This window comes from Bombyx mandarina, chromosome 28 (genome assembly GCF_030267445.1).
Source record: "Bombyx mandarina strain Sakado chromosome 28, ASM3026744v2".
Taxonomy (NCBI): Eukaryota; Metazoa; Arthropoda; class Insecta; order Lepidoptera; family Bombycidae; genus Bombyx; species Bombyx mandarina.
Window position 1 is genome coordinate 4,980,073 of NC_143233.1, and position 18,292 is coordinate 4,998,364.

General features: G+C 37.5%; 1 protein-coding gene and 1 long non-coding RNA gene across 2 annotated transcripts in view; one reads left to right on the forward strand and one right to left on the reverse strand.

Moving 5' to 3' along the window:
- The window catches only part of Rcd6 (Reduction in Cnn dots 6), a 50,732-nt gene that overhangs the window by 23,934 nt on the left and 8,506 nt on the right, over positions 1-18,292 (forward strand). The window contains exon 2 of the mRNA XM_028185978.2: positions 16,470-16,804. Coding sequence (XP_028041779.1) covers positions 16,682-16,804 — 123 coding nt within the window. The 5' untranslated portion in view covers positions 16,470-16,681. The remainder of the gene's footprint in view (positions 1-16,469; positions 16,805-18,292) is intronic.
- Positions 10,425-12,268, reverse strand: LOC114250494 (uncharacterized). Its single transcript, XR_016325559.1, has 3 exons — positions 11,760-12,268; positions 11,091-11,168; positions 10,425-10,657 (listed from the first exon to the last, which is right to left on the reverse strand). It is a non-coding gene; the product is annotated as an uncharacterized LOC114250494 (long non-coding RNA).

An 18,292-nucleotide genomic window follows, 5' to 3' on the forward strand; every position in this document is an offset into this window, starting at 1 on the left:
GTTTTAAATTTGTGGATGTTCGAGCAAAATTAAACAAAATGTGAGAAAGACATTAATAGTAGTAAACGTGGAGGTAATTATGAAAACGTATCGCCAATTACCACAAATCCAGCGTCCCGTGGCTACACGTGGGTTCATTTGCCCGACCCAAACCTCGTCAATCATCCTTCACCTTAGGAAATGAGATAGCAGACTCATATAAATAAATAAACGATTGTCGTATCTTTCAAATTAGAACGTAAAAACGCTTCACAGCAGAACAAGAAAGAATAGTGTTCTTCTTCTTCTTAGTCGAATACTTCATTGCTGAAGGTCGTGTGCTTGAACGCCCTTCGTGGCTCTTTGTACCCTCAGCTTCCATTTGCTTCGGTTTTCGGCTTCTCTCAGGGCGTTGGTAACAGAGAGTCCAGTGAGCGCAGTTATCTGATCCGACCAACGGTTTGGTGGCCGGCCGGCGGGTCTTTTCCCTTCTACCGGTGTTCTAATAGTGTTAACAGCCCGATAATTAATTTTGTAATGCCTATTTTTTTATATTATATCTCAAATGGGCCTTCTCGAACATTTTTATTTACTTAATTTTAATTTGTGTTGGGATTTGAGTGTCCTTATGATCACACTGTAAGAGAGAGTCCGGTCACCGTCTTCGTCGAGCTCTGCGTCGCAAGCGGAAATTAACTCATAGACACAGCCCACTGAGTTTCTCGCCGGATCATCTCAGTGGGTCGCGTTTCCGATCCGGTGCTAGATTCTGCGAAGAACTGCTCTTGCTAGGGCCAGTGTTAGCAACACACCCGGTTTGAGCCCCGTGAGCTCACCTACACGCCAGGGTGAAGCTGAAATAGCCTTTCAAGGATATCAGCATAACTAGAAAAAAAAAGTAGGAGAGATGTTATTTAAAAAAAGGGTGCGTGTACTTATGTACGCGCGTAAGAAGTTATACTTTATTTTTATTAAAATTATTTCTTTTTTTTATTTAAATTTCAATCAATTTGAAAAAAATCGATTAAACAACATCCACAAACACGTATATTGGACATCCCTTTTCTTGACATCGTATAAACTCGGTAATTCTCGGTACGGTTCGGAAAGTTCACCTGCGGCTATATTCAGACTGGCCAAGTTACGTCGGTCGTATTGTAATGAGCGATTTAGTGGGCAATTTCATACTGTTAATTTTGTGTCACGCTGCGCGCGCATCGTAAAATTTCACTCTCATCAATATTTCACAACGCGCCTAAAGAAGTATAACTTCAAAAAAAAGTAGGAGAGATGTTATTAAAAAAATACACCTTTCAAATTTTTATTTATTTATTGCTTAGATGGGTGGACGAGCTCACAGCCCACCTGGTGTTAAGTGGTAACTGGAGCCCATAGACATCTACAACGTAAATGCGCCACCCACATGTTTCAAATGTTTGCCCCTTTTGCTGTTTTTTACGCCATCTCAAATAGAATAATAACACTTTAGTACAATCGGAAAGTGAGTATTGTTTTATTTAGCGCGCGGTACATCGCTGTGAATATCACTTAAACACTTCAGTGGAATGCGCGTTGCAACAGCTGTTGTTCCGCATTGAGTTATTTATTGGAGTGATATTACGAAAACGGTTTTTTCTTGCTTTATTTAAATCGTTTGTTGGAGTTGTACGTGCAAACACTTCTATTTGTTGTGATGTAACTAGTGATTGATAAATTAATCTGATAGTTGGAATATGTTTTTTTTTATTGCTTAGATGGATGGACTATCTCACAGCCTACCTGGTGTTAAGTGGTTACTGGAGCCCATAGACATCTACAGCGTAAATGCGCCACCCACCTTGAGATATAAGTTCTAAGATCTCAACGGCTGCCCTACCCTTCAAACCGAAACGCATTACTGCTTCACGGCAGAAATAGGCAGGGGGTGGTACCTACCCGTGCGGTCTCAAAAGAGGTCCTACCATCAGTCAAGAATTTAGTGAAGTTAGTGAAGATTAGTGAAGAAAAACACACACATACACATATACAAGCCTCCAATGTCCTTGGAAAAAAAAAATTACCAATTTTGGTATTGCGAAGTTCTTGAATTCCGGACAAGGCAACTTGTTACTGCGAAACCATTCGAGAAAAAAAAAAATATAAAACACAAACTTACCTGAGCCGGTGTCGGTATGTGGCGCTTACGAACGTCATAGTGCAGCTAAGGACGTGGTCACATTAAAAAGCGGAGCGATAAGCGTGCTAAATAAATATCTCTGACACTCTTGAAAGATTGATGATTTGGCGCGTCTCACAATATCTCGACTCTGTCAGTCTTGAAATCCCACAGGAAGGTACAGGTTTTTGTAATCTATATATTAATACGTGAAGCAAAAACTTTGTATCCCTTTTTAGGAAATTTGCGCGGACGGAGGAGTATTAAATTTTCCACACTTATAGAGAATACTAGCTGACCCGGCAAACATTGTTTTGCCATATATAAGATTTCTAGGGAATTTCTAGTGTAGAAAAAAAAACTAACTTATTGTAAGTGTGTAAGGTTGTGGTAAATGAGTGAAAGAGGTATGTAGTGCTGTGAATGATGAGGGAATATATAATAAAAATAACAAAACCTCATTCAACCACATAATACCTCATTATAACAAAAAAAAAATGTCCTTATAAAAAAAAATGTTAGGGGTGGACAACCCTAATCACTTAGGGGTATGAAAAATAGAAAGTAGCCGATTCTCAGGCTTACTGAATATGCATAAAAAAATTCATGAGAATCGGTCAAGCGGTTTCGGAGGAGTATGGGAACGAACATTGTGACACGAGAATTTTATATATTAGATAGAGAAGAAGTGCACAATGCTAATATTTTTTTAAAATAATGCATAAAAGATACATTAAATCAATAAAGAAAACATTACACACGCTACATACCATGTATTTGACGCACACACGCATGCATACTATTTATTGTCAAACTTTTGTTCTTGACGTCTTTTGTCAAATTTAGATTAAGTATTGTTTGTCTTTGTTTATATTTTTTATAATGTAGTCTTGGCGAAATTTGTGATTATAGAAGTATAAAATACAATCATAATAGTGTACAAACTTACAATTCCAATTAATTATTATAGTCGAATTTCGACTACTGCGGGACCTCTAGTAAAATTAATCTAGTGTTAGGTACGGTGGTACGGTAAAAAGCCGTAACGGTAAGGGTAGCGATTCCCATTTGTACTCCAAATATTGTGATTGTGAAAATTATACTGGCATTCGCGGAAATACTGAGAAGCTAAACAGATATATTTTACAAAGATTATTAAATCATATTGAGTTTACAATGTGTAGCTTAAAATGAATATTATAACTAACTAGCTGTACCCGTCCGCTTCGCTGGGCATTTAAAATTAACATGATTGTTTCTCACCCCCACAAAGATTCTCATCATTAACGTCCCCGCAACTGGTGTAGGGAGTTTAACACTCATATAAATATTAGCCTATCCATTAAGTTCATGGATTTGCTACATGGACACCAAGTTTCAAGTGAATCGGATGCACAGTTCAGTAGTTATAACGGAACATCCGTAACAACCATTGTAGATTTATATATTAGTATAGATAATTAGTAAGGTGCTAGCTACTACGAGCGTTGGATTTGTAAATTACGGTACATTTGTTTGTGTGCAGTCCGTCTAAGTTTCAAGGGTTACGAGACGAATTCCTAGGTATGGCATTGCCAGGGAAACTTTTATTAGAGACCAGGGGAAGGAAAAGAGGTTAGGAACTACCGTTTTAGAAGACCTTCGTAGTCTCGGTGTGATCCCGCATTCTTCAAAGTACCTTTAATTTCCATTTACCTCCTCTCACTTTTGTACCTAAATGTGACGTATTGTTAGGTTAACGAGCTAAACGCCCACCTTGAGATTTGAGGTCGGAGTCTCAATTGTGTCGTAGCTGTCCTATCGAAATGACTGCTTCGCGGCAGAAATAGGCTTATGATACATGCCACTAATAGTAAATTCGATTAGCGATTATGCTGATATGTGATCATATGATCTCTGATGAGGTCTCTCTTGCTCACTCACCATCTCTGGGCCGGGGCTCCCAAATACCAGCTTCTTCCATTTGACTCCATACAAAGGAGGGCCGTTCGGATTGTCGATAATCCCATTCTCACGGATCGTTTGGAACCTCTGGGTCTGCGGTGGGACTTCGGTTCCCTCTGTATTTTGTACCGTATGTTCCATGGGGAGTTCTCTGAGGAATTGTTCGAGATTATACCGGCATCTCGTTTTTACCATCGCACCGCCCGCCACCGGAGTAGAGTTCATCCATACTACCTGGAGCCACTGCGGTCATCCACAGTGCGTTTCCAGAGATCTTTTTTGCCACGTACCATCCGGCTATGGAATGAGCTCCCCTCCACGGTGTTTCCCGAGCGCTATGACATGTCCTTCTTCAAACGGGGCTTGTGGAGAGTATTAAGCGGTAGGCAGCGGCTTGGCTCTGCCCCTGGAATTGCTGAAGTCCATGGGTGACGGTAACCACTCACCATCAGGTGGGCCGTATGCTCGTCTGCCTACAAGGGCAATAAAAAAAATATAAAAAAACTTGCAAGAAGAAATAGGGCAGTTGTGTTTTAGTCCACACAGACACAATGGAGTTTGACCAATCGTCTAGGACAATGGTCGGCAAACTTATTAGCCAAAGAGCCAAATATGCAAATTAAAACGACTTAAAAAATAGAGAGCCAAATTTGTTTGTAAATGTAGTAAGCATTTATTATTGCAAATCATAAAATAAATGCTATATTGTATACTGCTTCATGTATGCTGCTGCTTCTGTATGCTGCTTGTTACATCAGTCAGGGGTGCTGATATTAAGTGACTGTACATACTATTAACCGGCTTTTTCGTCCACAGCCGGATAATATTAAAGGCCAGGCAAGCCCGTAGGATATTTGTGCCAGAGCCACACTCAAGAGTTCAAAGAGCCGCCCTTTGCCAACTTCTGATCTAGGAGGATCGTGGCATTTGTTTTACTACTTCTTTTTATCACGGCATACGTGATTTTAAGTTAGTTACAGAAGACGAGGTCAAGCTGAGCGAATGTTAGCAAATATCATGAGATATGAGTACCGAGTCTTAATTGTTTTGTGTGACGGATATCCTACCGTCATAATATGAATTTAATGGTCGATTCGTGGTTAAAATTGATTGTAACTTCTGTTTATAAGTACTGACCTTCTGCATACGGGATCGGGTCACGCGTTAGTCTATATCGTGCAATTTCCTTGGTACTTGACGAATGTTTAATATGAATTGTATTATCTATATATATATATATAAATGAATTGCTGTTCGTTAGTCTCGCTAAAACTCGAGAACGGCTGGACCGATTTGGCTAATTTTGGTCTTGAATTATTTGTGGAACTTCAGGGAAGGTTTAAAAGGTAGATAAATATGAAAATGCTCGGAATGAAATAAAAATAACAATTTTGTTTTTCCTTTGATGTCGGACGGATTCCTTTTGTTTGTTTCAAGTTTATTTTATACAAAAGTTTGTCTGTTATTCATCGATTGAGGCACTACGAAGTCTGCCGGGTCAGCTAGTTTATAATATTTCTTCGTAAACTTTTACAAACCCTTTATTTTCACTTTTTAGTGATCTAAAATTATGGGAAAAATCGTCAAAATAAGTGAACATTTATATATTTTTGATTTTACACGGATTGTTGACATAATGAAAACTATTTTTGCTTAGTCGATTCAAATCTGTAGCCTCAGCGTAGCAGCGCGCCTCAGTCAGCGCAGCCTCAGCAGTTTAGGCTCTGCGTTGATGATTCGATCTACTAGGTCAAGTATAAAGCATACATATGTAATAAACACAAAATTCATTAAAAATAAATCAGATTTATAAGCATAATTTCCGCTCTTATAAACGCTAGTATAAACACGCCTTCGCTCACATCCCAGAATATCCTACTTTAAATTTTCTATGTAATATATCACTAGGCAAGCATTAAATTCTGTTATTTTTAGAGAAACGAGAAAGTTTAATGACTTACACTTAAATGAAGAAAGATTTTGAGGTACCGACTGTATTTATTTTATATAACTTTTTTTGTGTTCAATCTAGTTTTAATGGCTTAAAATTAAAAGTACTCTAACGGCTTAAGATGTAACTTTTTATATCGATCTTATCTCATCATCATTCTCCTGCTCTTCTCCCAATCACCTGGGGTCGGCGCAACTTACTTTCTCCTTCCACACTCCTCTATTATAAACCATTTCTTCGTTCACTCCCCTCTTACACATATAGTCTTTCACGCAAACCATCCATTTCTTCTTTGGTCTATCTCTTCCTCGACATCACCTCGTGTAATAACATAAATAATTATGAGCCAGTAGGAGTAAGTACCAAGATCCTCTCTATTTTCCGCCCTGAAGTAGTGATGCGTTTCGGTGTGAAAGAATAGCTCTTAACCACGTCATGACGTCACGTTAGCAGATATGCAAGCAGCTCGTCCATCGATCTTCAACAATGATAATAATAACAAGGTTTTAGATTCGGTCACATGGCTTACAGTGTATTACAGTGTACAGTGTATTACAGTGATTTATAAAAAAAAAAATTAAATTTTAAAGTGCTACCATAATTTTTCGTAAATAATGTAGGTTTTAACCCGTTGACAGTTAAACTTTCTACATTTGTCATGTTTTAGCTGCCGGCATAGGAAGCCCCGATAAGCTGTGCAACCTCGATTTCAGACCTACTTCCTACAAATATAGAGTTCATTTCGAACCAACGTCTCGAGTACAGTTACCATTGCTTCCGTTCGAACGTGATGATATGGGTAAGGACGTGACTTATACTGAGTTCATTGTTCTATAGACTGACCGTGCCTCGAATATCTTATGAGAAGACGATGCCGTGATGCCTCACGGTAGATATGAAAGGAAATGTTTGTGGGCCTTGAAATATTTATACAATTGCTTTGCCTAAAGTCCTATCGTGTGCAATACTCCGTTTTTCTAACTTTAAAAGCGGACAAGCTTACAAGCACATCTGGTATATTCAATTGTCATAATTAGGTACCACAGGCCAAAACTGAACCACTTGGGTTTTTTTTTTATCTTTATAATGTTGAACCTTTTTTTGTGTGGGAATAGCGAAAAGTCCATATTAGGATATAAGAATTAATGACAAGATTTCTTTAGTAAAGCCTATTAATATAATTTTATTATTTGCGATATATTCGATATACTATTGCTGTGCCCTTAGTGCGAGTTTTTTAACGTTTTCGATAGCGTAAAAGTTTACTCTAATTTGTATGCGTTTCGATTTGAAGGATGGGGCAGCCATTGTAACTATACTGATACCTTAGAACTTATATCTCAAGGTGGGTGGCGTATTTATGTTTTAGATGTCTATGGACTTCAATAACCACTTAACACCAGGTGGGCTGTAAGCTCGTCCACTAATCTAAGCAATCAAAAAATGTTCTTGGTCGATTTCTATCTTAATCCGGATACTGTTCGGAACTTGTTCACAGGCAAGCATCTTGTAGATGTCGCTAGTGCTTTCCATGTTTTGTCTGGTTCTTCTAGTTGATTCACTTTGAGAAGGCGGTACGACATGAGAACCCACTTGTCGTGGCCGCTGGAAACTACATACCCGATCCTGTAGACCGAATGATAAACAGTCGACGTCGCCCAAAACACGTCATTACGGATCCTCCCGATCCATTAACGGTGCTTTTAGGTACCACAAGCACCGGTCACCGTCCTCGTCGAACCCGTCCGAATTAACCCACAGACACAGCCCATTGAGTTGCTCGCCGGATCTTCTCAGTGGGTCGCGTTTCCGATGCGGTGGTAGATTCTGCGAAGCACTGCTCTTGCTAGGGCCAGTGTAAGCACCACTCCGGATTGAGCCCAGTGAGCTCACCTAGACGTTAGGGTGAAGCTGAAATAGCCTCTCAAGGCTATCAGCATAGGTAGGAAAAAAAAATTTATATCAACAACCGCTCTATTTGGCATCCCTTACAAATTTTTCTTTTTAGGCGCATACTTCATTGCTGAAGATGTTGTCCTTGAGTGGTCTTCTTGGCTCTTTGTACAATCTTTTTTCTTCCATTTCTTTCGTCTTTCGGCTTCCCTCAGGGCGATTATTACAAATTATGATAGGTATAGTAATAATATTCGAATTAAAAAAATATATGTTTTCTAGTGAATCGTTCCTTACGATCGGCTCATTGTACACGATCATTGTACGTTGCACGTAATTGAGTAGTTATTCAACACAATGATCTGCGGTCTTCCGCGTTTTGTGTGATTATTCATCAAAAGAAATCAAGTTACTAGTAATTTTACTAATAAGGCTAATTATTATTTAGATAGACAAAATGTTTCACTTCGACTTTGACTTGTTTGGGGAATAAAAATGGTAATGGTAATATTTGTTTACATAGTTGTGAATTTGTGTGTGTGTAATTATCCATAGTAATATTGTTCGAAATTTGTTTTTCTTCCATTATCGCTAAACCCTTTGTGGGGGGGGGGGGTTTGTTCATCTTTACAATTTTCCCGGATAGCGTTCTTATTTTCTTATATTTATTTGCCTCTAATTTTATTTATTGTACTAGCTATTTAATCTGTCCGGGATAATAGTCTACGCACCGAAGCCAAGAAGATATGATGCCAAAACAAACGTTTTTAAATCACTGAATTTCTTTAAACTCTGTTTTTTAAACTAGTAAACTAAGTTCGAGCTATTGTCTGCCACGCCTGACTGATTCATTCGATGGTAATGATGATGACCATAAAGAAAACAAAGCAAGGGCGGGGTTGCTTGTTGCATTGCTGTATAATGTTGACCGTGACACTATAGGAACATAAATACATTACATATAAGTGCATTGCTTTGGCTGTGTGCTATTAAAAAACTAAGTTAATTATTTCTGTGGATTATATTCTCAATAGAACAGTAGAACATAGAAATAATTTATATAAAGAGTGTTCTGCTTAAAGAGTTTTCTGCCGTGAAGCAGTAATGCGTTTCGGTTTGAAGGGTGGGGCAGCCGTTGTAACTATACTGAGACCTTAGAACTTATATCTCAAGGTGGGTGGCGCATTTACGTTGTAGACGTTTATGGGCTCCAGTAACCACTTAACATCAGGTGGGCTGTGAGCTCGTCCACCCATCTAAGCAATAAAAAAAGAGGTAACCGTGTATCTTATAACAGTCAATGCAATAAATATAGCGAATCTGATAGCTTTGTGTTTTTGGCTTTATAGACAGACGAGTATACAGTCCACCCGACCGTGAGTGGTTACTACCGCTCATGAAGGTCGGTGATGTCAAGGGCACAGACGAGCCGACGTCTTCCGCTCAGTACTCGCCTTAATCCTCGTTTAAAGAATTATATTTTATTTATTTTATTTTATTTTATTTACTGGCGGTACTCTTGTGAGTCCGCACGGGTAGGTACCACCGCCCCGCCTATTTCTGCCGTGAAGCAGTAATGCTTTTCGGTTTGAAGAGTGGGGCAGCCGTTGCAACTATACTTGAGACCTTAGAACCTGTAGATGTGTATGGGCTCCGGTAACCACTCAACACCCGGTGGGCCGTGAGCTCGTCCACCCATCTAAACAATAAAAAAAAGTCAATTTTATATCACTCAAATATATCTTGGCCCCAGATTGGAAGCTTCTTAGACAATGTTTGATAATAATTCGAACAATTGCAAACTGACCTAATCCACTTATCGTTTTTTTTATTCGTTTACGATTAAACTGGGCATTATTTGTAATATAAATATTTCTGTACGTTATCACACAGTACATACGTCGTGTTACCAATATTGATTTGTTACACTTTCCTAAGGTGTCTTTAGAGCAATGAACCCGAGCATAACCAGCTGTGTTAATACCCAAATATAGGACTTTTATAGTGTCTCAATTAAAACAATGAATAATCTATACTAATATATAAATCTACAGTGGTTTTTACGGATGTTCCGTTATAACTACTGAACCATGCATCCGATTGACTTGAAACTTGGTATCCACGTAGAAAATACATGTACTTAACACGTTCGCTGCGGCAAGTAAAATCTTAAACCTTTGTCTGGTGCGGCGGCGGGCCAAATTGTGCCCCCAATGATTTTTCCGCCAGTGCGTGGTAGGTCTTTTTCGACACGTCAGCACAAGGTTAGATTAAATTGCTATAACTTTGCGAAAACATAATGTAGGTGAACAGTTTTTGGACTGTTGGAAAAACCTTGAACCCAACTTCTTTAGATTTGATTCGCCCCGGGATCTGCCGAACAGAAAATGAGAAATAAACCAGGGAAAGTGGCGGGTCGATATCGACCAGAACCGCACTAGAAAGTATTTTTAGTAGTGATGGGAAAGACAAAAATAAGGGGATATCGAAAATAAAACAGAATTAAAGTAAAGAAATAAAAATTGTTTATTTAATTATTTATTAATGGCTGTCTTTAAAACATTTCGCACAAAGATTTTGCTTGCACATTCTGCAGTATGTTTTAATTTTTTTTACTTTCCTTTTCACCTCGGAACTCTTCATGGTTTCCCGCAGTTTTTCATAGCACCCTACACAATTTCGCCGTTTACCGCTCATCTCAAGGATATGATCGGCCGTAGGTGTTACTTGATTTCCTGAAATGATTTTTTAAATTCTGTTAATCATTTACCTTATGAATTTGACTACAGGGCTCTCTGTGTATTAAATAGATTCTCAAATAAAATGAAAAAGTTAACATAGGTCTTGAAATAGTCAAATAAACACATAAAAAAATTTACATAAAATTTTTTCAAATAGTCGTAACTTTTTACTGACAGCTTATTTTTTTTTGTTTCATAATGAAAGTTGCTCTCTACTTAGTGGGCTATAAGTCAACATAGGTCTCGTTAGTAGTGGACATTTGAACCACTTATGGTCACTCTTATGGATGATTGTTGTTCTGTCACACAAAAACTACTGCACAGATTTAGATGAAACATTCATGTCAAAGTAAAAATTTAAATTTAACAGATGCTCAGCTTTTACCTTAACACTAAAAGCAAAAAACACACTTAAATTAAGACCTACCGGTATTAGTTTCATTTAAAGACGAGACTGGTTTGAGAATATGAAATTTTCTTCCAGTGGGGCTACTGTAAATATGCTCTGTTGACAAAAAAAACGTTTATTGTAATTTACTGCCATATTTATTGTGACTTACTCAGTGAGAGTACCTAAACTTACACATGATTCGATGCCAGCGCACGGCAACCCACTGAATTCCTCCGCTTCTATTTTGATAATTGTTTTTTATTGAATAGGTAGGTAGGTATACTTTGAGTAGATTAAAGTCACAAAAAAGAAGTTTTTATTATGTAAGTATACCTAAACAATTTTGAGTCGGCCCCAAACAATCTATTTTATTAATTTCGTAAAGCGTGATGCGTGCCGGGTTAGGTATACCTACGTGTAGGTATGGTTAGGTTTACTTGTATTAGTTTAAGAACTTAGTTATTAAGGTTAAATAAAAATAGTTCATTATTTTTGGCTTTTCAATATTCTTAAAAGCCATTTTATTGGCTAAAAATAACAAAAATAACTTGAGGTGATTATGCATGCAAATACGCGATATCTAGTGATAACGTGAAAGTATTCTTTAAAAACTTAATTTATAAATAATCGACCGTACATTTTCTAATATAATTGTAATAATATATTATACTGTAATAGTATGTTTAAATAGCAAACAAAACTCACCACTTGTGCTTGGTTTTTTTTTTCTTGAAGGAAAATATCTCCTGACTGCTGTCGCTATCACTATCTACACCGCAAATTAATTTATTTTCCAAAATATTTATCTTTCTTTTGTTGCCTGACATCGTGCCTTTAATTTTAAGGAATAAAAAAAACGTGACGTACGTCAGTTCCGATAGCTTGCCCAACACTAACTGGCGAGGCGGGCGCTCTGTGCGGTATCGGGCTGCCAACAGCCTGTTGGGACGGCGGGCCACAATAGGCGTCCTCCCGCACCGAGTTGATATTTTTTACCGTCAGTGCGTGATAGGCCGATAAAGGCCTGCCGTGATGTTTTTATAGGGAACACCTATACTTTTGACCACAATCTCAAATATATATTTGTCTTTGTCGTACCTTTACAAACACCTGAGATAATCGTTCCGCACCAGCGAGAGGGACATAGTTTTCTTCGTCCGCACCAGGTGAAATTCCGCGGCAGGCTGATTTGGGCCTGTTCCGCAGTGAACGTGTTAATGGATAGGCTAATATTTATGTGAGTTTTGGACTCCCTAATAATAATGACAATAAATAATAATGTTAATTTTAAATGCCCAGCGAAGCGGACTAGTACGGCTAGTAAGTTATATTAATATGACAAATTTACTAAAATAGGAATCTTATAATTCGGCTAAAACAAATTCGGCTTTATTAACAGGAACGGTACTTGTAAAAAAAATTACAATCCATTGATTAAATATTGTACGCTTGTTTAATCGATCTATGGATGGATAAAATGATGTCATTCCTTTTAACCATTCGAAGAAAAATGCACGGTGTTTCAAAACAAAGAAACGTTGTCTACCTATGTGAGTGGATTCATCGTTCGCTTTTGTAAATACATCTAAAAAAGTCTATTATTTTATTTAATACTTCTTTAATAAAATGAACTGGACGAGCTCATGGCCAGCTTGGGGTAAGTTAAGTTAAGTGGGTAACGCAGCGCATAGACAAGCGACATGAATATCACCATCCTCCTTCTGCATTCTCTTTTTTATCGCCAATTTCATCTATGGTTTCAATTTGTATTTTTTTTTAAACTAAAGTTTGATATCAATTATCCTCTGTCGGTGCGTGTGTTCGTTCGCTCATGGAATATTGAGGAGCTACTGAACTGATCTTGAATATACTTTTTCGCGCTTATAGCTAATTGTTTGTCTGGAAAATTCGATGTTTTATATTTTTAATTTATGAGATTGGAGACTTGTTGCATTTCATTTTATTTTAATTCTGATTTTAATGCAATCAAAAGTAACTAATTGAAGACGAAGTACTGAGGGTACATTATAAATTGTGTATCTATTCCATATGTTTATTCCATAGTATAAACTTTGAGCCACGGGTCCACTAGTTTCAAATAGATTTAATTCCACGAGTAACCTTAAAGAGCTCTGAGCATATGCAAGACAATTGAATGAATACATGTATATAGGCTTAAAAACGGCTTAAGTTCTTCGGCATCATCTTTCGAATATTTTTTGTAAGAATCATCGTTTGACCTTCCATACTGACTGTGTGATTTTAAAACAATTACATTTACGTAGGAGTAACAACACGATCACGCACAGTGGGCCGGGTCTCTGTCCTTAGGTCTGGGTGACGACTAACCTTGGCCAGAGCGTACTACAGCAAAAAAGAATAGATTATGAACAGATAGATGGATTAAGATAATATTTGTTAGCGATTCAAGGCTCTGTTTTTTTTTGTATTGCGGGATGAGCTCACAGCCCACTTGGTGTTAAGTGGTTGCCGGAGCCCATAGACATCTACAACGTAAATGCCGCCGCCCACCTTGAGATATAAGTTCTAAGATCTCAGTATAGTTACAACGGCTGCCCCACTTTTCAAACCGAAACGCATTAATGCTTCACAACAACTAATGTGCTATAAAACCGAGATTTAGAACTCATTTCGCAAGGTGAGTGGTGACGTACACGTTGTTGATGTCTATGGGCCTATGTTATCCGATAACCACTTAAATGGGCCAAGAACTCGTCCACCCTTAACTAAATGTATTAAATATTGTTAGCAGTAAATAAATTTAAACCAAATCGAAAATGTAAGTATTTCAATAAGTAACTATATTACATATTTAAGAAAAAAATCAAAAAACCATTTAAAGCCCCAAAGTAAACCAAATTAGCATGATAACCAATAAATTTTGAAAGAATCAAGTTTATAGTTTTAGATTTTTTTTTACATTTCGAACGACCGTGATGAAATTGTCAGACAAAAATGGCAACTCCAAACTTGTCTCACTGGGTACAATTAAAAAACGGATCATTGCATTTTATCTTTATTACTTTGCTCAACATTGAATATGTATTAAATAACAGAACATTGCAAAATCAGGGGCACAGACTAAATGGTTCCCATGATCTCAATGTTTCGAGATGCCAGCTCTGATTAAAGCTTCGATTCAATTGTTTTTTGCTCAGTTATTTGTGGATTAGTAGCTTGGCTGTTGTATAACATGGCAATATGGCGAGTTATAAGTTTAATTGCTTCAAAATTTTCGTAATGTCATCCGTTGTAACTGGCATCTAGAATGTTGCGTGAACTCTCATAGAAATATTTTTATTTGCATTGTATGTTATTCTGAAATATCATACAAAATTTTATACATTTGACCGCAGTCAATAACGAGCCTTATGAGTACATAAACATCACTGATCTATACAAATAAATAAGATTGAAGTGTCTGTTTGTAATCTTAAATTAACCGTTTTTTATTACATGCATATGAATGTACATACACGGTACATATACCAAAAAAACATTTTTTACAATTTATGTCGATCTGTTTGTCTGTTAGTTCCACCTAATCTCTGGAACGGCTGGACCGATTTTGTCGGGACTGTAATCAGGAGTAACTTAGGCTACTTATATTTTAGAAAAATTCTAAAAGTATTGTGACGGGTAGCCATCATACAACGCAAGATAATTGACAGATGCCTGAATCTCGCTTACGACATTTTCAAGATAAAGCGCATATATAAAAGTTCCGAACAACAACATTCGGACCGTCGGTCTACCGAGCAATATCACCCGCTCGGTGGAAGATCTTACCTTTATCGTAAGCCCCAAAGTATTATTAAAAAATATTATAATGTTTTGTTAAATCCACGCGGACCAACTCACGGGCGCACCTGGTCATAAATAAGAAAGACATTTGTTCTTCTTTTATGTAAGAGTGATATTTGATATTTTTCTCAGTACTGAGCCGCGGTATGGCTGTGTACTTTTATGTGAAGTTCACTCCTTATAAGGATAAAATGTGTTAGTGTTTGGACCAAAAGGTTAGCATATTTTAATTGGACTGCAAAAACAATAATTACGTCACACAAGAATACATCGAAAACACAGTAGTTACTAATAAAAAACTTCCGTTCCCATAAGAAAGATGGGTCGGCTAGCAAGCATTGAATTAAAACAGCAGAAAGGCTATTGTCCTATTAGAGCTATTGTCCTCATGAATATCAATTATTATAGAAACTTCACATCGTTCTACAAGCGGAGAACCACAAGGGGGTATTAGTGCGCCACCTTTGAAACAGTAAAGGACTACTAAACTATAGCGATGCTTGCATTGTGGCAAAAAATAGACAGTGCAGTTATCCGCGCGGGTAGGTACCACCACCCTGCCTATATCTGCCGTGAAGCAGTAATTCGTTTCGGTTTGAAGGGTGGGACAGCCGTTGTAACTATACTTGAGACCTTAGAGCTTATATCTCAAGGTGGTTGGCGCTTTTACGTTGTAGATGTCTATGGGCTCCAGTAACCACTTAACACCAGGTGGGCTGTGAGTCGTCTATCCATCTAAGCAATAAAAAAAGCATGCGGGCTCACTTTATCATTAGTAATTACGTAATTATCTTATTCATGAACATATATTAGCTGGGTATTTGTTTAAAAAAAATTGGTACTCGCTTACAGGTATTGAAGTCTATGTACATCACTCGATACGGGTACACAGGTCGCCTTGTTATTGAGTCTACGACGAATTAAACATCTTATAGTAATACGGTCTGTTGAGATCAGCTTTCCGTCCCAAGTTATAGTTTCCACTGACCAGAGATACCAAGTACTCTTAAAAATAATAATAAGTAAATAATATAATATAAATACGTGCCGGATTGTTCGAAAGTTTTTGCAGGACGAAACATCAGACGAAACTAAAACTGAAAATGAACTCCACTTGGCCCGTGCTCTTTCAGTATTTACCCAAATTCATAAAAAATCGAAATAAAAACTTCGTACAGGAAAATAATAATAAAAAAAAGAGTGTGTGTGTGCAAGTCACACACGGTAGAAGTGAAACTAATAAATAAGATATAGATACACTGACTATCCTACTACACAGGAGCATACATATGGACAATGTTTAGTAGACGATAGTGGGGATGCTACGAAGAGTCGCACAAAGAGGAGACCGAGAATGTGTAATGTGTTCTATCTCATTCTCTCGCCGGCTGAATCCTATACATTTATGTGTTTGTGTTTCTATGGACTTATTTTTTCGTTTCATCGACTTTGAAATCACAACGATTCTAAAGAAGTTTCACTTTAATAATGCATTAGCCATATCGCTGACAAGGAATTTCATTTTACCTCTTAATAATACGCGAATACAAATAAATTATGTTTTTAATTTCGTTTTTTTTGTAATTACAGATCGTTGTCGTATGAGTGTCACGGAAAATCTTCTCTACAGTCGCAGAGATGTAGGTTTCGACAAGTGCATTCTGGTTCGAAATAACGAGGGCATTAATAGATCAAAACGAGACCAAGTTATAGTCCAGAACGAAACAGAAAAGAGGTCACTCTAAGGTCAATCAGATGAGTTATGGATTTACTTTGATGAAGCTGACGGAAATTTTGAAAACATGTCGACGAGTAACGATATGAGTGATGTTGACTCACCGAAGCTGAGAATGAAGCCTGCAGTTAGCAGGATATTCTGCTGCAGTGTCACAGCTGCGTCAGGTTTTGTCGCGGCCTATGCGCTGGTGAGTATTGCTTACCCATAAATGTTAAGTTTAAATAGGTTTCGCAGGTGATGACTCTGTTCAATTGAAATGTGGAATGGCAAAGATAATTTAGTGTCTTCTTCTTCTTTGTCATTTACACTCTTGGCTGAGTGGTCGTGGTCATCAGGTCGGGTGGTGGGGCCCTTCATAAGACGTCGCCATGTTTTTTTTATTGCTTGGACGGGTGGACGAGCTCACAGCCTACCTGGTGTTAAATGGTTACTGGAGCCCATAGACATCTACAACGTAAATGCGCTACCCACCTTCAGTATAGTTCTAAGGCCCCAGTATAGTATCAAGTACTCTACTCTCAAGTATAGTTACAACGGCTGTCCCACCCTTCAATCCGAAACGCATTACTGCTTCTACCCGTGCGGACTCACAAGAGGTCGTACCACCAGGAAAAACTTGTTTTCTGACCTCAATTGAATGAAACAAAAAAATATATTTCACTAGTCAGAAAGAAGTCGCCTTAGAGTCCGTTGTGATCGCTCGTTGTACGAATAATATAGTTTTTTAAAAACTATTCCAAAAAGACCTGTCGTACTATTCTGGTACTATGAGTATACATAGTTTTTATTTATATTTAGCTTTGATGGGTGGACGATCTCATGTCCCATCTAGTGTTAAGAGCCCGGAACCCATAGACTTCTACAACGTAAATGCCGTGACCCACCTCTTCCCGGGCATACCTTTTCGCGCCTACACCAGCTTTTAACACAATCAAGTGTATGGCTTAAGTACATTTAAGCAAACATGTCGTTAATTTACATATTGTTATATAGGAGACTGTACATACTATATATTAATACGTGAAGCAAAAACTTTGTACCCCTTTTTACGAAAATTGCGCGGACGGAGGAGTATAAAATTTTCCACACTTATAGAGAATATAGAGAAGGAGTGCACAATGCTAATAATTCTTTAAATAATGCATAAAAGATACATTAAATCAATAAAGAAAACATTACACACACTGCCATCTATTTGACACACACACATATGTATAAAATATATACTCTTTGTATAATGTCAAACTTTAGTTAATGCTTAAAGTCTGTGATCAAATTGAAAATAGGTTAATATTGTTTATCTTTAATATTATTTGTCTATAGTGTAGTCTTGGCGAAATCTGTGATTATTGAAGTATAATAGTCTTTGACAACCATAATAATCGACTACTGCGGGACCACTAGTATTACCTAATATCCTCAACTTTCTTCATTGACCCCAGAAAAATTAGTTAATGAATTTTCAATCCGATTAATCTGTTTCGGGCCAGACAAATTAAATGACACATTGTTATTCAAAAACAGTAAAGACGAAGCAGCTATCTTTAATCTAAGCATTCTAGTCACGTTCTTAACCACACTCGGAAGTATCATAGCAATTTTATGGAGATCTTTTTCTCGTTGTATTTATCGTAAATAAACTCATGGAATAGAACTGTTAAGGGTCTAGCAAAAC